The 19,265-nt window shown below is 41.3% G+C and overlaps 2 protein-coding genes across 3 annotated transcripts in view; one reads left to right on the top strand and one right to left on the bottom strand.

Annotated features, from left to right (window-relative positions):
* The window catches only part of LOC135082430 (RNA-binding protein 12), a 30,348-nt gene extending 22,409 nt beyond the window's left edge, over positions 1-7,939 (top strand). Inside the window, exon 3 of the mRNA XM_063977225.1 lies at positions 4,831-7,939. Coding sequence (XP_063833295.1) covers positions 4,831-7,693 — 2,863 coding nt within the window. The 3' untranslated portion in view covers positions 7,694-7,939. The remainder of the gene's footprint in view (positions 1-4,830) is intronic.
* LOC135082122 (ceramide synthase 5-like) overlaps positions 1-19,265 on the bottom strand; it is a 240,778-nt gene that overhangs the window by 197,138 nt on the left and 24,375 nt on the right. The window contains exons 7-8 of one of the 2 annotated variants that reach the window (XR_010259352.1): positions 15,223-15,326; positions 13,541-14,148 (exon numbers count right to left, since the gene is read on the bottom strand). Coding sequence is in view for 1 of the 2 variants with exons in the window: in XM_063976873.1 (XP_063832943.1) it covers positions 14,139-14,148; positions 15,223-15,326 (114 nt within the window). In the remaining variant the exon portion in view is untranslated. Of the gene's footprint in view, positions 1-9,685; positions 14,149-15,222; positions 15,327-19,265 lie in introns of those variants that run through there. The other variant, XM_063976873.1, reaches the window with a different exon arrangement.

The raw sequence follows: 19,265 nt of genomic DNA, 5'->3' as shown, positions 1-19,265 counted from the left end.
AGATTTCTTTATTTCTACATAATATGTATTCTGCGTTAGTGAAAATAGTCTGCCAGTTCCGCAGTACGTCTCCTCTTTTCTTTCTTTCTTTCTTTCTTTGTCTCCTCTCCTCTCCGATTTGGTGGAAACCGGTGCCTGATGCACAAATCCACGTCCAACGCAAATTTTCGCCAGGCAGCATTGAAATGAGCCACAAATGCACGAATATGTGACCGACGATCGTCGAGTGATGGTGGTCTACGGCGGTGAATTACAAAGCATGTCTCATTTCAAACCATTGTCTGCTTGCAGCCTTTGGGGCTATTATGCAAAGAAACGCTTCAATGTTAAAAATATGTACTCAGTTTGTTTATTAACCCTTGAGTCACACACACAGGCGACAGCGAAGCGAAACTTAGCGAACTTAAAAGCACCGAAGAATGTACGCGAAAACATATCGATATAGCGCGAATCTTCGGCATGCCGTTGCGATTATTTGGGCGATACAATTTCGACATTAGATTTTATTCAATTTCAGTTCCTTTTTCGACCTACGTTTTTTTTATTGAGGCATTCGGAAAACCAGCGAGGCGAGGCGAGGTTGCTCAAAACGAACATGAGTAGCGTGGCTATACTATCTACTATAGCTGAGCTGAGGTATTACGGTTTTAGGCATGGACGCCCACATCATCGCGCACAGCACCGCTGACCGCTCCCCGTCGTAAATACACGCACCCTTAGGCAGGATTCACATTGACCCGCGCGAGGCGGCGCGGGCGCGCAGCGCAGCGTCCGTTCGGCCAAAAATGCGTGCGTCTGCGCGGATTAGAAAACAAGACTGAACTAATTAAACTACCTTGATATTGACTGACACAAACAAAGTATTAGGTAGCTGGTTGGTAGTACCTAAGGTACAAGGAGTACAAGTGTTTCTGTTGACAGTGAGTGCAAAATTCGGAATGTGATCAGACAAAGCATGATCATACTTTAGGTAGATCGTAGGTAGGTATTTAGATAGGCCTAAATTATGTTCACTTATTTTACTGTTGTCCGCTTTTCTCTAGGTTTTATAGAAAGATTAATTACTTAGATCCACTTTGAATTCCTTATTATACCTTATTTTACCTAGTTGCTTAGTGAACAACTTTCCGGCCGAAATAGTTAATTAAAAAAATCAATTTTCATCATCCTGCCCTGATCATATTATTATCCACTTCAGAGGATTTTGATTGAAGCAATACGGACGAGACGAGAGCTGCGAATAGGTTCATAACATAACTCCTTAGGCCCAGTTTTGTTAGTTTACATTTTGTTAATATTTAACCATTAGTAGCAAAATTTAACAATTAGTTCTTTTAACTATGAATAAAAAAACGGCCTAGAATGCCTCTTATCGTAGGTGAATCAATCAATTCTGCCGGCCTTTACCTAATAGGCGGCTAAATGTCATAAATAATTTTAGTTACAACCGAAAACATAGCTTGATGTGCCAGATATTCGCTGAAAAGGTAGAGAAAGAAGTTCGAAAATAAAAAATAATGGCTAACGATGGTGAATACAATGCGCCACCCAGCGGAAAACTGGGGAAAAACTGTTTAGAATGGATCCCTTAGTACAACTCTGATGCGTTCCATGATTTGATTATAAGGGTTAAAAAGCCGTAAAGGTAGGGTACAAATGAATGCCAGGTCAATATGAAAAGTAATTGAAAGAAATTACGTGTCATTGAATATATCAAAACAATAAACACCGGAACTCCGGAAGTGATTGGTAAACGCATAACTATTTTTTACTTAGTCCTACAATAAGTAGAGCTTGAGAAAGACTAGATAACATATTCTAAAACTCAATTCAATAGATGCACAAAATGTCTATGACAATATTGATAGGATATAACTAAGTAGCTCGTGGTTGTCACTCATCACTAATATTGCTCTGGGCGGGAAAGGAACCTGCTACCATCAGACCAGAGTCCCGATTACGGTAACTTTTAACGTTTCCAATCCAGACACGCTTCTCGATTCTGCGATACGATTGGTCGTTCAACAGCGTACGTCAGCTGTTTTGACCAATCGTATCGCAGAATCGATGAAGCGTGTCTGGATTGTAGACGTTAAAAGTTACCGTAATCGGGGCTCAGGGCCCCGATTGCGCTAAAAAATTAAAACTGCAACACGACTGGACGACGAAAGAACATCAGAACTTACTTAGGTATGCTTTGAGATAATTGGTCATTAATTAATCAATTCAATTAGGTAATTAACCGTAAATTTTATCGGTCGGCAGTTCAGCACTACGCGGAACCGTAGTTTTGGGATGACACTGTGTAGGTTTGTTGTCGACACGATAAGAAGATCGATGTTGGTTGATACTGCAACATTTAGTAATTTACCGCGGCTGCACTACCGCTTACTTAGCGTACCTTACAGACAGGCTATTTCCACCAAAACGGAGCAGAGCGGTACGGAGACGAGATGCGTAGCTTTCAGCTGTCAGTCTATTTATTTATTTAATCACCAACAATTACTACCACCTAGGCTTGCTATCTATGATACACCGACACCGCACATCTCCGCCACCGCTGTCAAATTCTACAGAAAAACAAGTGCGCCCGACACTTCTTCGCTCGTTCCACTCCCACCGAAGCGGAGCACAGTGGAGATGTGCAAATAATGAAATCTGATTGGCATGGGGCATGGGGCCCACTGAAAACCAGCGTCTTTCACCTTTTCACCGGCCTTCCCCACCGTGGGCCACGGCATATGCTGAGTGGAGTCCCATTGCGATGGGCATCGCTGTTGCGACATGATATCACTGTTTATTTCCTTGTAATATTTATGTGCTATTTCTGTCTTTTTTTCACGTTCTCTGTCCTTAACTAAGTGATGTTCATCGTAATAAATGTTTCTTTCTTTCTTTTTCTTGATTGGTTATTCAAAAAACTTTCTGCTCCGCTCCGCCTTGGTGGATACCGGGCCTTATTTACTGTCTAAAAGGTTGACAGGGCCGTCTTTAACCCACTGCTGCACTTTGGCCCAGGACACATATTATAGGATCATGGATAAATAATAGGTACGTCTTAAAATTACTACAATTTAAAATCACAATAAAATAATAGATTTTTTTAAACTAGTCGGGGGGCCACTCTGAGGGCCCTAGAGCACTGCACAGAGCGCACTGGGTTGTTCCAAATCCAAAATTGGATATGCTAACAGTTCATTACATATTTTATTTCTATTTCTATCATCAGTTCGTACCATACAAAGAACAAAACTTGATTCAATTTTAAGCATAGATTGTCCTTTGATTTTAAACACACACTACACAAGTCAGAATCCTATGGAATTGCACCTCATATATCAACCACATAAAACGCCAGCTTTCCTTTGTGTGCGTGTATACCTACTTACCTACTGCATTTAGGTCTTAGTAAGTATACTTAGCCTCAACCAAGGATAAACGAATTAAAGTCCCTTAGGTCAGGGCTTAATTTCTTAGAGCATTTGATTTTGCCGAAAAATCCTGCGCCTACAAATGGGTCGTTCAGGTTCATACATAGTACAGTACGCCAAGTGTATTCTTGCATTCATTTTTTTATCCACAACGAGGAAGCTCTTGGCCTGTATCTCACCTGATGATAAGTGATGATCAGGCCGAAGGTGGAAGCGAGCTTCACCCAGAATCCTCAACCACGGAGGAACTGGCTATTAAGATAGCGGTATATTAGGTAAGATGGTGGTAGCTAGCCAGACTGACTTAGAACAAGCCCTACTACCAACCAAACCGAACAGAAAAATATGCCCCCACTGGGAATCGAACCCGGGACCTCTGCGTCTGAAGCAGGTGGTCTTACCACTAGACCACAAAGGTGGTTGCATTTGCATCCTTGTTTCCCACTAGAAAGAATCAGATTCGATCTACTCGTTAGCCAGATACAAACCTGCCAGTATAGCATTATAGCATAACACATTACAGTTAGTGGCACGTGCAAGCTACTGGCATTGCGGCGCATGCAATCGTTTGCTGCCTGAGTGTGCCGTGAGCTTTAATTACACTTATCGCCTATGTGCGTCCTTAGTGTCTACCTGGCGCCGTCCACGTTTCAAAATGGCTAAAGAAATTAGGAAAGTAGGTATACTATACGACTAATCGCAATAAACAACTGTCACCCTGCTGTGCTGAAAGCATTTTAGGTAAGAAGTACGATATTCGAATAAGTTGTACGTTGCAACGTGCCTAATACTCGTGTAGTATTCACCTCACCACACATGAGTGTTGTTGTGTGATGTTTTTATTTATTACGAACATATTAATCCAAGATTAAGTATGAACTATATTAAAATGTTGCTAGAGGACATCTAAAAGAGATTCGTTCGTTCGTTCGTTTCAGCCGAAAGACGTCCACTGCTGGACAAAGGCCTCCCCCAAGGATTTCCACAAAGACCGGTCCTGCGCCGCTCGCGTCCTGTGACCTTCACCAGATCGTCGGTCCACCTAGTGGGAGGCCTGCCTACGCTACGTCTTCTAAAAGAGATTATTAACGATAAATCAACGCCAATAAATTTATATATATACATATTTATATTTATTTATATATATCTCGCCTATACTTTTAAAATATTTGACGTGTAGGAAGAAGAACGTTTGGATTAGGACATTAGGTAATTTAAGGAAATGTAATGTGAAATGTTTTTTTTATAATTCGCACATGACATGACAAGCGCGAATATGGGTATAAACACAGTCTTACTTGGTACACTCATTTATTTGGTAAATACGAAGTCAATATCTCATTCTCAACATGCTTAAAAAAGAAGGCTATATCTAAAAGTCCCATTTCCTTTGTTGCAGCACGGACGAAGACGCGCGCCAAGGCATGATGCTGGACGGCGGCAAGATCAAGGAGATCCAGGTTAAGCTGCTCCTTAGTTCCCGCTCCGAAATGCACAAGGTCATCGAGGCGGCGCGACAGAGCGTGCCCATCCTGTCCCTAGCCCCTCCCGCCCCCGCCCCTGCCCCTGTCCCAACTCCAACCCCTGTCCCCACCCCTGTCTTACCCCCCACTATCACCCCCTTCTCAACTGCGCTCGGCAACAATCTCTCAAGCTTCGGCATCCCCGGCATCGGGAACCCCCACGAGATCCCACAACCTGCTGTTATAGAACCCCCCGCCCCCCTCGCCAGCCCTACCGCTGTCCCCAATGGCGACGAGGATAAAGAAGATGAGAAACTCGAAAGGAAACGCAGCAGGGAAAAGGATAGGCGACGAACGCGATCGCGGTCCAGGTCCCGCGATAAAGATAGCAGGAAAGAACGCAAAAGAGATCGCCGCGACCGCTCGCGGTCTAGAGATCGACGCCGCCGCGACCGCAGCCGAGATCGTAGTCGAAGCAGAGACCGCCGCGATCGCAAAAGAGACCGCAAGGACCGCAGTCGCTCACGAGACCGCACGCCTACGAGGCGCTCGCGCGATCGCCGCAACGAGCGTCGTTCGCCACGCAACGAGCAATCGCAGGAGAAAGTTCCAGAGGTACAAATCGTGGAGCCGCCAGTGGCCCCGCCCGCGCCCGTCATCACCGCGATGCACGCGGCGCAGCAGCAGATGCAGCAGCAAAGTATGATGAACATGAACATGATGATGCCCAATGGATCCGCTTCTAACTCCAACGACGCGACGCCGAACAGATTCAACGATCCTTCCCTGGCTGACGCGTTCAATAAGCTGCAAGAGCTGGGCAAAAAGCGCAACCCCAATGCGTTCCAGGGCGATTCGAGTCCCCAAAACGGCGGGAGTAGATTCCAGAATAGCGGGCGCGGGGGCGCGACGACCGCACGCGGCGGCGCAAACTTCCGCAACAACAGACAGTCGCGCTTCGACAGCGAGCCGCAACGCGACTGCTGCGTGGCCATCCGCAACGCGCCCAACCACACCAGCTACGGCGACGTGCGCCGCTTCTTCCCCTTCATGATCGACAAGCACGGCATCAAGATGATCAACGACAACCTCGGCCGCCGCACCGGCAACATCTTCGTGCGCTTCTGCGACGCGCGCTCGCGACAGCTGGCCCTCCAGCGCAAGAACAACGAGCTCAAGGGCGCCGACGTGGCCGTGGAGCCGCTCGACGACGCCGCCTACGAGGCCGCCGTCGATTCCTTCCTGCCCTACCGCGACGACGACGCCGACGCGCTCGTCATCGCCGACGACGAGCCGCGCCTCGTCTACAGCGTGCTCAAGCTCACCGACCTGCCGCACTTCGTCAAGGAGCACGACATCATCAAGGCCTTCGGCGAATACTCGCTGCTGTCCATCATGCTCAACGACTGCCGCCAGACGCGCACCAAGGTCGCCTTCGTGCAGTTCGTGAAAGCCGACGACGCGCGCCAGGCCTTCGACCGCAAGGAGCGGTACATTTTCGGGCGTCGCCATCCGACGATCGTGCCTGTGACCGATGAAGACTACGAGAAGGAGAAGGCGCAGAACGACCGCATGCCGGAGATCAAACCGGCCGCCTCGCCAGTCGTCGAGCCCGCGCCCGAGGGCCCGCGGGACCCGCGCCAGCGCCGCCAGTTCGACGCCGGGCCCCGCGCGCCGCAGCCCGCGCCCGCGCAAAACGCACCTTTCTTCCCGGGCCCGTTCCCGCAGCAGAACTTCGCCGGGGCCGGCTTCGGCGGCCCGCAGTACGGCGGCTTCCCCGGGCCCGGCGCGATGGACCCGCGCACCGCCGCCGCCAACTGGGCGACGCGGCCCGGCGGCCCGATGAGCGGCGGGCCGATGGGCGCCGGTCCCGGCCCGATGGGCCCGATGCAGGCGATGGGCGCGAACGCGAGCCCGGCGGACGACGACGCGCTCGACTGCGTGCTCATGAAGGGTCTCCCGCGCGCCGCCACCGACCGCACCATCGTGACGTTTCTGGCGGACACCGGCGCCGTGCCGACGCGCATCCACCTGATGCTGGACGCGGCCGGGCTGCCGTCCGGCGACTGCTTCTGCGAGTTCCGCGCGGCGGCGGAGGCGCGATTGGCCGCCGCCAAGCACGGCCGCGAGCTGGACGGCTGCCGCGTCACCGTGGACCTGGTGCCGCGCGGCGTCGTGCAGGAGGCGCTCGAGGGCCCGCGCCAGCCCGACGGCCTGCTCGGCAGCGCGCCGCAGCAGCCGCAGTTCTACGACGCGCCCCGAGGAGGCTTCGCGCCGCGCGGCGCCTTCCGCGGCCGAGGCGGGTTCGACGCCGGTCGGGGTGGGTTCGACAACGGCCGCGGGGGCTTCGACAACGGCCGCGGCGGCTTCGACGGCTCGCGCGGCGGCTACCGGGGCGGCTTCGACCAGGGCCGCGGCCAGTACCGCGGGCGCGGCGGCTTCGACCGCGGGCGCGGCGGGTTCGAGCGCGGGCGCGGGCGCGGCTTCGCGGGGCGCGGGCGGGGCGGGGGCGGGGGCGCGCGCGACGACGAGGACCCGGCGCTGGAAGACTTCGGCGCGCCGGGCTGCGTCGTGTCCATGGAGAACGTGCCCTTCCGCGCGTCCATTGACGAGATCATGCAGTTCTTTGGCGAGTTCGAGCTGACGACGGATGACGTCATCCGGCGGTACAACGAGCGCGGGCAGCCCACGGGCGACGCGCGAGTCGCCTTCCGCACGCCTTTTGATGCTCAGCGCGCACTAAAAACCCGCCACATGGACACGATCCACGACCGCCGCATCAGCCTGACCATCCTATAACAGGAGGCCCCCGGGGGCCCCGCGCCCTCCGACTCGGACGAAGACTGTGTAAATAATTAGTGTAATTCTAGTGATAAAGACAATGAACTGCACCCACCGGGCTGGGACTTGACAAGTGATCGGAAAACGTTGCGATTGAGCTCGCAAATTATTGTGTTATCTAGTTGATATCTTAGGTTAGATGATTAAGATTTTTATGTAATTAAAGTAATTATAACTACTTTGGATTAAAAAGAATTACATAAATCCTTGGTTTTTATTTAACTATCCCAACACAAAGTAAGTTAACGACATGATTTTACATTATAACTTCACAAATTAACTGTCTAGTGGATGTACCGTAAATGATACATGCACACTTATTTTCATAGAACTCTCGATAGATTATTAGATAAGAAAACTTATCAGTAAAAAAACAATACAACACTATTTTACCCACAAATAAGTTAATTTCAGTGCTGACTATACTCGTAACACTATTCATAGAATGTTTCAATATACCTACACTTCGTCCAAGACCTACACTCAACTAGTAAATAAAAGTAAGAAATTGTTTGTAATCAATATTTATTTCGATTCAACATTTCACCGTTTGTTTCACATAGAAATAACATCTAAGGTTCAGTTACCCAGGTTTCTCAATACACAATAATTCGACAAGGCCCGGTTTTTTGATTCGTAGTTAAAATAACCAATAGTCAAATTTGACAGATGTCAAATGACAAGTGGTTAAATATCAGAAAAAAATTTTTTTCGAACAATGGTTAGCTTGACTTTTAGTACATTTTCAACCGACTTCAAAAAAGGAGGAGGTTCTCAATTCGACCCGTATGTTTTTTTTTTTCTATGTTTGTTACGCGATAACTCCGCCATTTATGAACCGATTTGAACAAATCTTTTTTCAGCGTATAGGTAATACCTCAAGGGTGGTCCCATTTAAATTTAATAATAAAAAAAACAACCCCCAAGGGTGGAAAATTGGGGATGAACTTTTTTATACGCAATATCTCCGCCGATTATAAACCAATTAGAACGATTACTTTTTTGTTGAATAGGTATTATCAAAAGGGTGGTTTCATGCGAATTTGAAGAAAATATTTCACCCCCAAGGGTGGAAAATTGGGGATGAACTTTTTTATAATATACATTAAGAATATGGTCTCAATGTACTGCCTACCTTCAGTGGTAACATCAAGGTAATAATTAGTTAACTAAAAAGCAAGAAATAAGTAAAATTTTATTAAAAAAAATAAAACCGACTCCAAAAAACCTACACTAAAAAGTAGAAAAATAATTACTAGTTACCTACTTATTTATTAGGACGAATCCCAACTAATATCCCAACTATATAATATATCGTCCATTTACGACGACAACGTGACATCTTCTGTGTTAATCTAATTGAAGATGTCACACTGTCGTCGCAAATGGACGATATAATATTATAAATGCGAAAGTAACTCTGTCTGTCTGTCTGTCTGTTACGCTTTCCCGCTTAAACCTCGCAACCGATTTTGATGAAATTTGGCATAGAGATAGTTTGAGTCCCGGGAAAGAACATAGGATAGTTTTTATCCCGGTTTTTGAAACAGGGACGCGCGCGATAAAGTTTTTCTGTGACAGACAAAATTCCACGCGGGCGAAGCCGCGGGCGGAAAGCTAGTTATTAATATTTATGTAGGTATACCATGATTGATACTTTTGGAGTCGGTGCAGGCAAACTTTACATGTTTCATAATCTTGGCACCGAATCCAGAAGACTAAGTATCAATCATGGTATACCTACATAAATATTAATAATTCGTCCTAATAAATAAGTAGGTAACTAGTAATTATTTTTCTACTTTTTAGTGTAGGTTTTTTGGAGTCGGTTTTATTTTTTTTAATAAATTTTTTTTAACTATTAGTTAACATTTTGTTAATATTTAACCATTAGTAGCAAAATTTAACAATTTGTTATTTTAACTATGAATCAAAAAACTGGGCCTAAGTAAATAACAAAATCAATTGCCTACTAAATTCTTAGTAACAGTAATTCTACATACATTTGCCACACTAATATTTGAAAGGAAGAATAATTTTACTGTTATACAGTGTCCAGTGTAACACGAGAAACGAGTGTAAATTAACTTTAGCCTTTTATAGTATATTTCCCAAATATACACACTTATGGTTTACAATAAATAATAGATTATCTAAGTTCCAAATATCAAAGAGGTAAAAGTCCTTTCTCTTACAAAATAACAATATTATTAACACTATTTATTAAATAGCGTCCTGTAGGAACGCCAATATAGGGTGAAATAATAAAAGTTACATTGTGAGGCAGAATACTTTTATTATTAAAAATAAGAAGCTATTGGACCCGCTATGATAAAATTGCAAAAAAATATTAACTTATACTGGGAAGTAGTACAGTTTTTTGCCTCTTACTTCGTCCATTATTTGCTTCACCCTGTATGGTAGATGTTAAATCCACATTACTAAAAGGCATACAAAAGAAATGTTTAGAAAATGCATAATTTCTCATATAAATACGATAAACAATTACAAAATATAAGTAGTTTCTAAAACTGGAGATTTCAGTAACATGGAAGGACTATACTAATCTCATCGCATCCGTAACTACTGGCAACCAACTAAGATGTCCGCCGTGGTAACAATTTTATACAAATAAACACATTAAATTACCCTGCGCAAGGCAACGCAAAGGGAACCTCAACGAAAACCAATACGTAAATAACAGTACATGTACATTTTCATAAATTAATATGAATTTCAAAAATGACACTTTTAGCTTGATGTATTATCATTCATATTATAGTATAGACAATACAGGGTGTTACATGCGAATATACGAAACAGGCTATTCGATAGGCTACCAATAATTTAAAAATTACGATTAAATCGTTAATTTGGTTTCGGCTGGGGATCCCCCGCTAGTCCCTCGTGCACTATGCCTTGCTAAAGTCCATATCAACACTGTGATACCACCAGATATCTGGTATCATCTGGTCCCATCTGGCTTCTCCCAATTTAATATGAGACAGAACCATGTTGACACTAGTCCGCCTCAATAGAATTCAGCAATTTTGATGTTATGTAATACAAAAATCCTGGACCGCGAGAGACCAGTCTAAAAACCAGCACAGAAGCGTCCACTTTTAATCTGGTGTAATTTATTTAGGGGTTATTCACCAACTTGACATACGTGTGCATTTGATGTAACTCAAAATTAGTATCGCTTTATTTCGTCATCTGAGGGCCTAGTGTGTTTACATCAAACGCGCGTCAAAAAATGACATTAAATGTATGACGGTTTGTACAGCGCCCCTAGCGGGAAACGTTCTAAAACTAAAATTTTCATACATTTTTTAAACGAGCTCACTAGAGAGCGCGTTTGGTGTAAACTCAAACTCACCCCACTAGATACATTTAAGATTTTTACGTGAATAAAATCACTTTTACGTGAGTCCAGTCTCTTGTGTCGAGTTCGTGAATAACCTGTAATAGGGATGTTTCCTGGGTAAAAAAGCAAGAGTTTTAATTAGTCCGTCAGTTAGCTTATCAAAAACTAATCGACACGTATTTTTCACTTTTTAAAACTAATGAAAATGTAAAGAGATAAATCGTGCCAAAGTTCTAAAGTAAAGGCCCGTGACGTCAGTGAGTGCGTAAAAGTGCAGCACTTTGTGACGTCGAGCGGAACTTCAACGCACTATAACTTTGTAATTATTTGTTTGATTGACAATTCAAAATATCTGTACGTGTCCAATATTTTTTTATATGAAAATTGACGGATTAAAAAATTTTTTTTAGGAAACTAGCCTATTAGTAATAATAGTTTTATTTGTTTACAAGATTGCCTATTCCTATATGTAGTTACATTTCGGCCCATTTCATACGATCTCAGTCGCTTCTGCGATTTGATACAAGAAGCCAAAATAGGACTCTTTTATACTCAAGAAATGCACAAAGTTTATTTAGATTACAATAATGTTAGTAAAATGAAATAATTATATGGAAGTAGTGATTAAATAGAGGTCTAAAAATAGATATTATTATTATGACTTATCTTTGGCTACTTAACGATACATAGTTGTTTACATTAAAATTTACTCCAATTAGGTACACAGGTAGTTTTATAATATATTTAATTGTTAATCACCATCAAAAAATAATACACATTAAAATTAAGTAGATAGATTAAACTATGCCATAGAGTTGGAAATTTTCAATAAGTAGGAATTACATTTTGTCTGTGAAAAAAAGAAAGGACTTTTTTTTAAATATTTTGTCCTTTTTTACGGCTCTAGGATCACTTATTTTGTAATGGCGACCTTAGAATAAAAAAAATTTATTTGTAAGTGTTTCTAATCGTTATGGCAACACTCCCCGAAACATTTTGTCTAAAAAACGCGATTTTTCAAAAAGCCGACGCATAATATTTATTGATGGAGATCATTCTTGTATTAGCCTCTTGTACCAAGCACAGACGGCGTAAAAGTACATAATATAAAAAGACAAAAATAAATGCTTCATGGAAAATGTAAATAGCATTACGAAATAACTTAAACTGTAAAGAAATCAAAAATAAGAGTAGAAAATAGACTTTCTATACGAAATTACATAATGTAGGTATTTTATGGAATTCCAAAGTGTTAGTAAACGACAAACATTGTGACCAGTGTCATAAAATAAATTAATATTATTATCTTATACACAACACATTATCTCATAAATACATTCAAATTATTTTGTAAATTCTATTACAGAAGCTGTTGCTTGATTAAAATTAATTTATTTAAGAAACACAGTGGGTTATAATTTATTTTTATCACCTATTTTCAATCAGGGAGACCACTTTTTATTTATTTCACTGGCAGCATATTTTTATTCAAAAGACTTCTATGCTTCTTACGCTTGCTCTTAATCGTTCAAATAAGTTGTTGATACTTCTCAACTACTTTCAATGCCTTTAGTATGAGAGCGGCACGGGATTACAATGACATATTATTATAACGTGACAGAGCATATAAATCTGAAGATCTGAAGTTTCCCTGACGTTTGACGTTACAAAAACACCCTCTCTTGCTCCCATACCTCAGGCACTGACTGAAACTGAACTGTAAAGTCCGGTCGCCGAGCACGTAGAATTTCGTCCAATGACCCTAAGCTGCCCATCCTCGCGCTCGCACACTCACTGCGGGCGCCCGTCGCACAGTCGCGACAGCAATATAATTACGCGCGAGCGATAAGAATAGGTAGCTTGGGGTCATTGGACATAGAAGTCTTTAAATTGTTTCGCTGGTATTCAAAACCTTCCCGTCTCTATTAAAACCTGTTCGTTCCTAAATCAACATAAAATTATCATCTTATCCAAAGCAATGATACATTGCAAATTATTTGACACTACAAATGTGATCTAGCAAACTTCTTAAACGTAAATCTAGATTGTTGACTTTTAACTGTTTGAAACAAAGATCAATTCCGTATGAAAGCCGGTTGGCTGCGCCGACGCATTTGAAATTGATCGAACTTGTAGCCTCTCTTATTTTTATTTACAACCATATTACCTAAGTCTGTCGCCATAACAACAATGTTAACAGCATTGTTGTGTTCCGGCAGTTAGAGTTAAGATAGCCAGTTCCTCTGTGGTTGAGGATTTCGGGTGAAGCTCGCTTCCACCTTCGGCCTGATCGTCACTTTCCATCAGGTGAGATGCAGGCCAAGAGCTTTCTCATTGTGGATAAAAAAAATCTATGAAATTTTCGTAATTTTTTTCCAGGCTTACAAGTTAGTACTTTAAGAAAATGCATACAGAATTTAAACACAAAGCACACGTACTTGTGCGAAGAATTCTGAAAAAGGAACTTCTCAGCCTGTCCCATTTGATAATCGCAGATTTTTAAAGGTATAAGGATATTTTTGGTACTAAACTTTATAAATTACAAAATAGAAACTAAAATTCGATCAATTTGCGAAATGACATCAGAGCCACCTGGCGTGTAGTATACACAAATCACTGAAGCCACTAAATGGTGTAGAAATTTCAACCTTAAGGCCCAGAACAGACGGTGAAACGCAACTGCAACGAAACTGCAACTTTCTGATGAGTCTTATGAATGAAACTGAAACTGAAAGTTTCAAACTAGTCGCGTCATGTGTGGTCTCTCAACGGACGCTATGGCAGAAACTTAGATGCAACTCATAAGTAACTAGCAGTTGCAGTTTCGTTGCAGTTGCGTTTCACCGTCTATTCTGGGCCTAACACACAAGTAACAAGGCTAAAAATTGCGGTTGAAGTCTGCATTAATCTATGTAAATCCCTTATAAAAACAGTATAGGGATAGAAAAATATAACAATATGGTAGGAATATGGAGTACCCGTCCGGCAGACGACTGCTAGTTGTATATCCCAATGTATAGTTCAATCTAAATCAGTCTATTTATTCCTGAAAATGAAAAAGATTAGGTTTTAAAATTCCATCTGAATTTAAGTTTCTAAAAGTAATCTTAATAAGGCCCATTATGAAATGACATTCGAGCACACACTTTTTAAATATAGAGTGTACAAAAAAATAATTATCTTAAAAGATGTGGTATCTAAAAATTCGCGTCGCGCTCCGGCAGTGAAAAATAACGATGTTTTTATTTTTTGTTAAAATAACTGCCATGAAAATCGGTTTCTGAAAAGTAATTAGGAACTTTAAAAAAAAAATTTAGAGAGACTATAGTTGTTGCAATTCATGAATGCAAGTGAGCTTTACATGTGTGGTGGCTCGCTACTGTTCGTTTTTCAAAAGTTCTGATAGACTTAGGCCCGTTTTCACCATCAATCCCTAATTTTTAAGTGACCCCTATGGTTGACACATAATACACAAGTTTTCATAGAGGTCACTAAAAAATTAGGGATTGATGGTGAAAACGGGCACCACACTATCGTTATGTGCATGTACACGTACACACACAAGTAAAGCTCACTCGCCTTTGTAACTTGCAAGAACTATAAATTACTTAATGATGATGGTACCACAGAATAATAATAAGTACTACGTACAGAAGTTTTACTTCGTGAAGGTATTTAAAAAAATGTATGCTTAATGTCATTAACAATATGGTGTAATTTAGCCTGTCTCAAGAGTCAAGCACCATTTTGTTGACAAACGTCAGTGATCGGCACTGCGCCGAAGCTATAGGGCTGACTTCGGTAAAATGATGTGACGTGAGGTGCCAAACTGCGGAAAATGGCGGAGGAAATATTAACTACTTATTTACCTCTCAGTGTCTTGAGGCAACTTAAAAAAGTACATTCTGTGTTTTTATTATTATTTAGGCAGTTAAATACTGCACAGTATTTAGTACACCATTTTCTTTATTTTCTTCCATCATACACAAGAATACGTGTGCGTGAGTCAATGTTCGCTCGTATGTGAGGCCTTGTCGAATAGTATCCTGTAGGTGGGCCATCGTGCGTGTTTTGTTTTCGATGTAAACTCGCGGAGATGAACAGGCCTGATGGTACTCACTTGTGATGGTTGTGGTTGAGATGGTTTCCAGTGGGTGAGGCGCGGCCCGAGTCGTGCGGCGACGAGCTCAGCTCCGAGTTCGAGCTACGAATGTCGCCTTCCATCTGAGAATGTTAAAACCATTTAAATTAATACCGCATTCAACCTTGTAAACGTGTATTTTCTGTTTATAAACTTCTTACATAATACTTGTCTGTATTTTCTTGTTCCCAACACGTCACACCAAAATGAGTAACCCTACTGTTACTCGTTGGGAAACAAAATACATCCAGTCATACCCCTACTTGTTAAAACTGTATTTTCTTACGCAAGCAATGTAAGCTTTAGATTACTTCCTTATTTTGATTTTTATGTACATGTGTACTTTATAATGAAAACTCTTTTATCTTGATACTAGCGGCCGCCCGCGATTTCGTACGCGTGGACCCCGTTTTAACCAATTGTACCATTGGTTCAAATGCATAAAACTCTATTTATTAAAATTTCATTATTATTTACGAACGTCAAAAGCAGTAGTTTGAACAGCGCTTGATAGATGATGTTGCACGGCTTCGTCGTCCGCATGAATATTTACGAACGTCAAAAGCAATGTTTATAGATGGCGCTTTTTTGTAAATATTTCTCTCGTCTTATTTATTTATTGAAGTTTAGTTTGTATATCGTCATAAATTATAGCCTACTAGCGGCCGCCCGCGACTTCGTACGCGTAGATCCCGTTTTACCCCCTTCATCTATCTTACGCGGTTTAGATTTTTTCATACAAATGTTTTTTCCCGCTAACTCCCGTTCCCGTGGGAATTTTGCAATATCCTGTTGTAACTAAGCTTTGAGTTTACTAAGGTACCTGCATGCCAAATTTCAAGCGTCTAACTTAAGCGGTTTAGATTTTTCATACAAAAGGATTTTCCCGCTAATTTCCGTTATCGTGGGAATTTCGGGAATTCCTTTCTTAGTGCACCTCTATGGTACCTAAAATACGTCCCTGCCAAATTTCAAGTGCCTACGTTTAGCCGTTTAGGCTGTGCGGTTGATCTGTCAGTCAGTCAGTCAGTTTCTCCTTTTATATATTTAGATTATGCTATAGATTTAGTTTCAACGGGACACAATTTCAACGAGACACATTTTCAATCAGACACATTCCCACGTGGACACAGTTGCAAACTGACACAATACAGTCAGTCGAATAAATGAAAGTGAAATGAAAAATATGAACATTAAAATAACTATATTTTATTACAATTAAAAACAAAATTAAACAGAAATAAGCATTTTCGCGTACTTTCCTTAAATCAATAAAATAACCTAAACATAACATAACATATTATAGACCAATCAATAGAATTTACCTTGGCTTTTATGAGGGGTTAGGAGGTCAGCTAAAATTCAGATTTTGTGACGTTTCCGCACATAGATAATTATGGAAAGACTAGCGGCCGCCCGCGACTTCGTACGCGTGGATCCCGTTTTATTATCCCCTTCATCTATCTTATGTGGTTTAGATTTTTTCATACAAATGTTTTTTCCCGCTAACTCTAATTTTGCAATATCCTGTTGTAACTAAGCTTTAAGTTTACTAAGGTACCTGCATGCCAAATTTTAAGCGTCTAACTTAAGCGGTTTAGATTTTTCATACAAAAGGATTTTCCCGCTAATTCCCGTTCCCGTGGGATACTCCTAAGTATACTATAACCTGCCCAGGAGTATGAAAAATAATTGTACCAAGTTTCGTTAAAATCCGTCGAGTAGTTTTTGTTTCTATAAGGAACATACAGACAGACAGACAACAAATTTACTGATTGCATTTTTGGCATCAGTAATCACCCCCTGATAGTTATTTTGAAAATATATTTCATGTACAGAATTGACTTCTCTACAGATTTATTATAAGTATATAGTCTAACACCCAGACCGGTCACAGAAATTAAAATGCATCATTTCAATTTCTGCCTGGCCGAGAATCGAACCTGGGACCTCTCGGCACAGCCCAAGTAGCATTTTACTCCATTTAAGAGTTCACATTTAGTTCCAATGTGTACTTAAAGCATTAGTACAGTTCACTCGTGATATATAAGCTGCATTATTGCAATTAATTACACCTATACCTGTCTAAGGGACTTATAGGAGTGTAGACTAGTGTAGAGTTATACTTTTATACGATTGTTGGTGTTATAATACTCTAACAACTATCCTTTAGTCAGCCATCTCACTAAGAGCATTATAGGAGGGTAGAGATACGGCAACCGCTGTTTAACGGCCTACTTGTACGATGTTATAGAGCTAGCATTTTAATAGAACACACGTGGTCATTTATAAAGCCAAAGGCTGTTATGTTTACTTGTTTTAGACTGTTATACAGCTAGTAGCTGTAATAGGACTTGTTTGTGATAATTAAAATAACCTTTTTTTACTATCTGTACAAAAGTGTTTCAATGGTTCGCATGTACACTGTAGGCTGTTAAAAGGACTATATGTGTTGTCCATTAACATCAATAGCAGTTTATTTGTCCACAAGTACTACTCTTATTTGCTTTAAGCTGAACATGAATGTGATATTCTATTACACATTTCCCCAAGCCTGTTTTTAGTTGTTCATGGTGGTTCTGTACATGATGCAGAGGAAAATATTATGCCTGAACCTGAAATTTCCCTTCAAAATATACAGATATCAGAGTGTGATGATTGCAGTTCTAGTGATAGTGAATACCATTTTGATTTGGACAATTATTTAACCTTTCGCAAAAAAAATAAGAACATGGGCTATTGAAAATCGTATTCCTCATTCCGCTTTGAATAAATTGTCAAGCATAATAAACGAATTTAAACCGGGAACACTACCGTCTGATGCTTTAGGTATTCATACTTGACTATTAGTACCTGGGCTAGGCGATTTAACGGACATTAATAATTTTTATTGCGGATCTCTAAAATTTCAGTATTTGAAAGAATTAAAGATACACAATTGTCCTGAACTAGGTACATCTTAAAGCTGTACATAAGTTCACATTAGAATAGATTTATAGACATTAGCGCTGTAGTGGTACAAATGTGGAAGTTCATATAGATAACAGCATTCTAACAGAACACATGTGAACCTAATATACGCTCACCGCACTAAATTGGAGTTATAACAGTTCACATAGCCGTATTTCATTTCCACCATTTTTTCTACATAACCTAAAATATTTATTTATTTATTTATTTATTTATTTATTTATTTTTGGGAAACATACAGTTACAATATAATTTAACTTAGGTGCAGTTATTTACCAAATAAATCTCCAAAATTAATGCAGATTTATCACAAAATTCGCAGATAGAGCGATTGAGTTTTGGTTTCATGTTATAATTAATTACCGTAATATAATTATAATGCCAATCCAATATCAAAAACTGAAAATTGTAGATTTCCTCTCAGCCAGTTTCAAATATTTTAAAATGAATATCGCGTTTTTACAGAGGCGCGTAAATATTTTAGCTGTAAATATGTATACATTTCACGATAAAGTTGCATTCCCAATGGCATTAACATTATTAAGTATTAAAAACCCGTGTTATTATTTGCATAAATGATTATCCGCCCGAGTTGTTTCCCTCTTGGCACTCACGTACAAAAATACCAAACTAATATTAAAATGTGGAAATAATTTAAGACACACGTGAACTTTAGGTAGCATTGGAGTACTTTTGTCGGACTTTATAACTTTGAAAGCTGTGCATTTAGCCACTTGTTACTCTTTATTATCCTCACGTACGTTGTATGGTTCACACTGCGTCCCATATAGTGCCGTAAGTCAGCCTTAAGTACGATGTTACTACTTAAACTGCTATTATAATGCTATTATACTGCTAATGTACAGCCATAGTGAACTTAAGGCTGTCTAATTTGTGCCCAAACTGGTTCTATAAAAGCATTATAGCAAGCTATACAGCTCGTATACAGCTGACATACACAGCTTGTGGAGTACATGTGAACGACTATTGAACTCTTAAATGGAGTAAAATGCTACTTGGGAGTAGTCCGTTCTGAACCACTACACCAAACG

This window comes from Ostrinia nubilalis, chromosome 21 (assembly GCF_963855985.1).
Source record: "Ostrinia nubilalis chromosome 21, ilOstNubi1.1, whole genome shotgun sequence".
Taxonomy (NCBI): Eukaryota; Metazoa; Arthropoda; class Insecta; order Lepidoptera; family Crambidae; genus Ostrinia; species Ostrinia nubilalis.
This window is presented reverse-complemented; position numbering and strand designations above follow the sequence as displayed.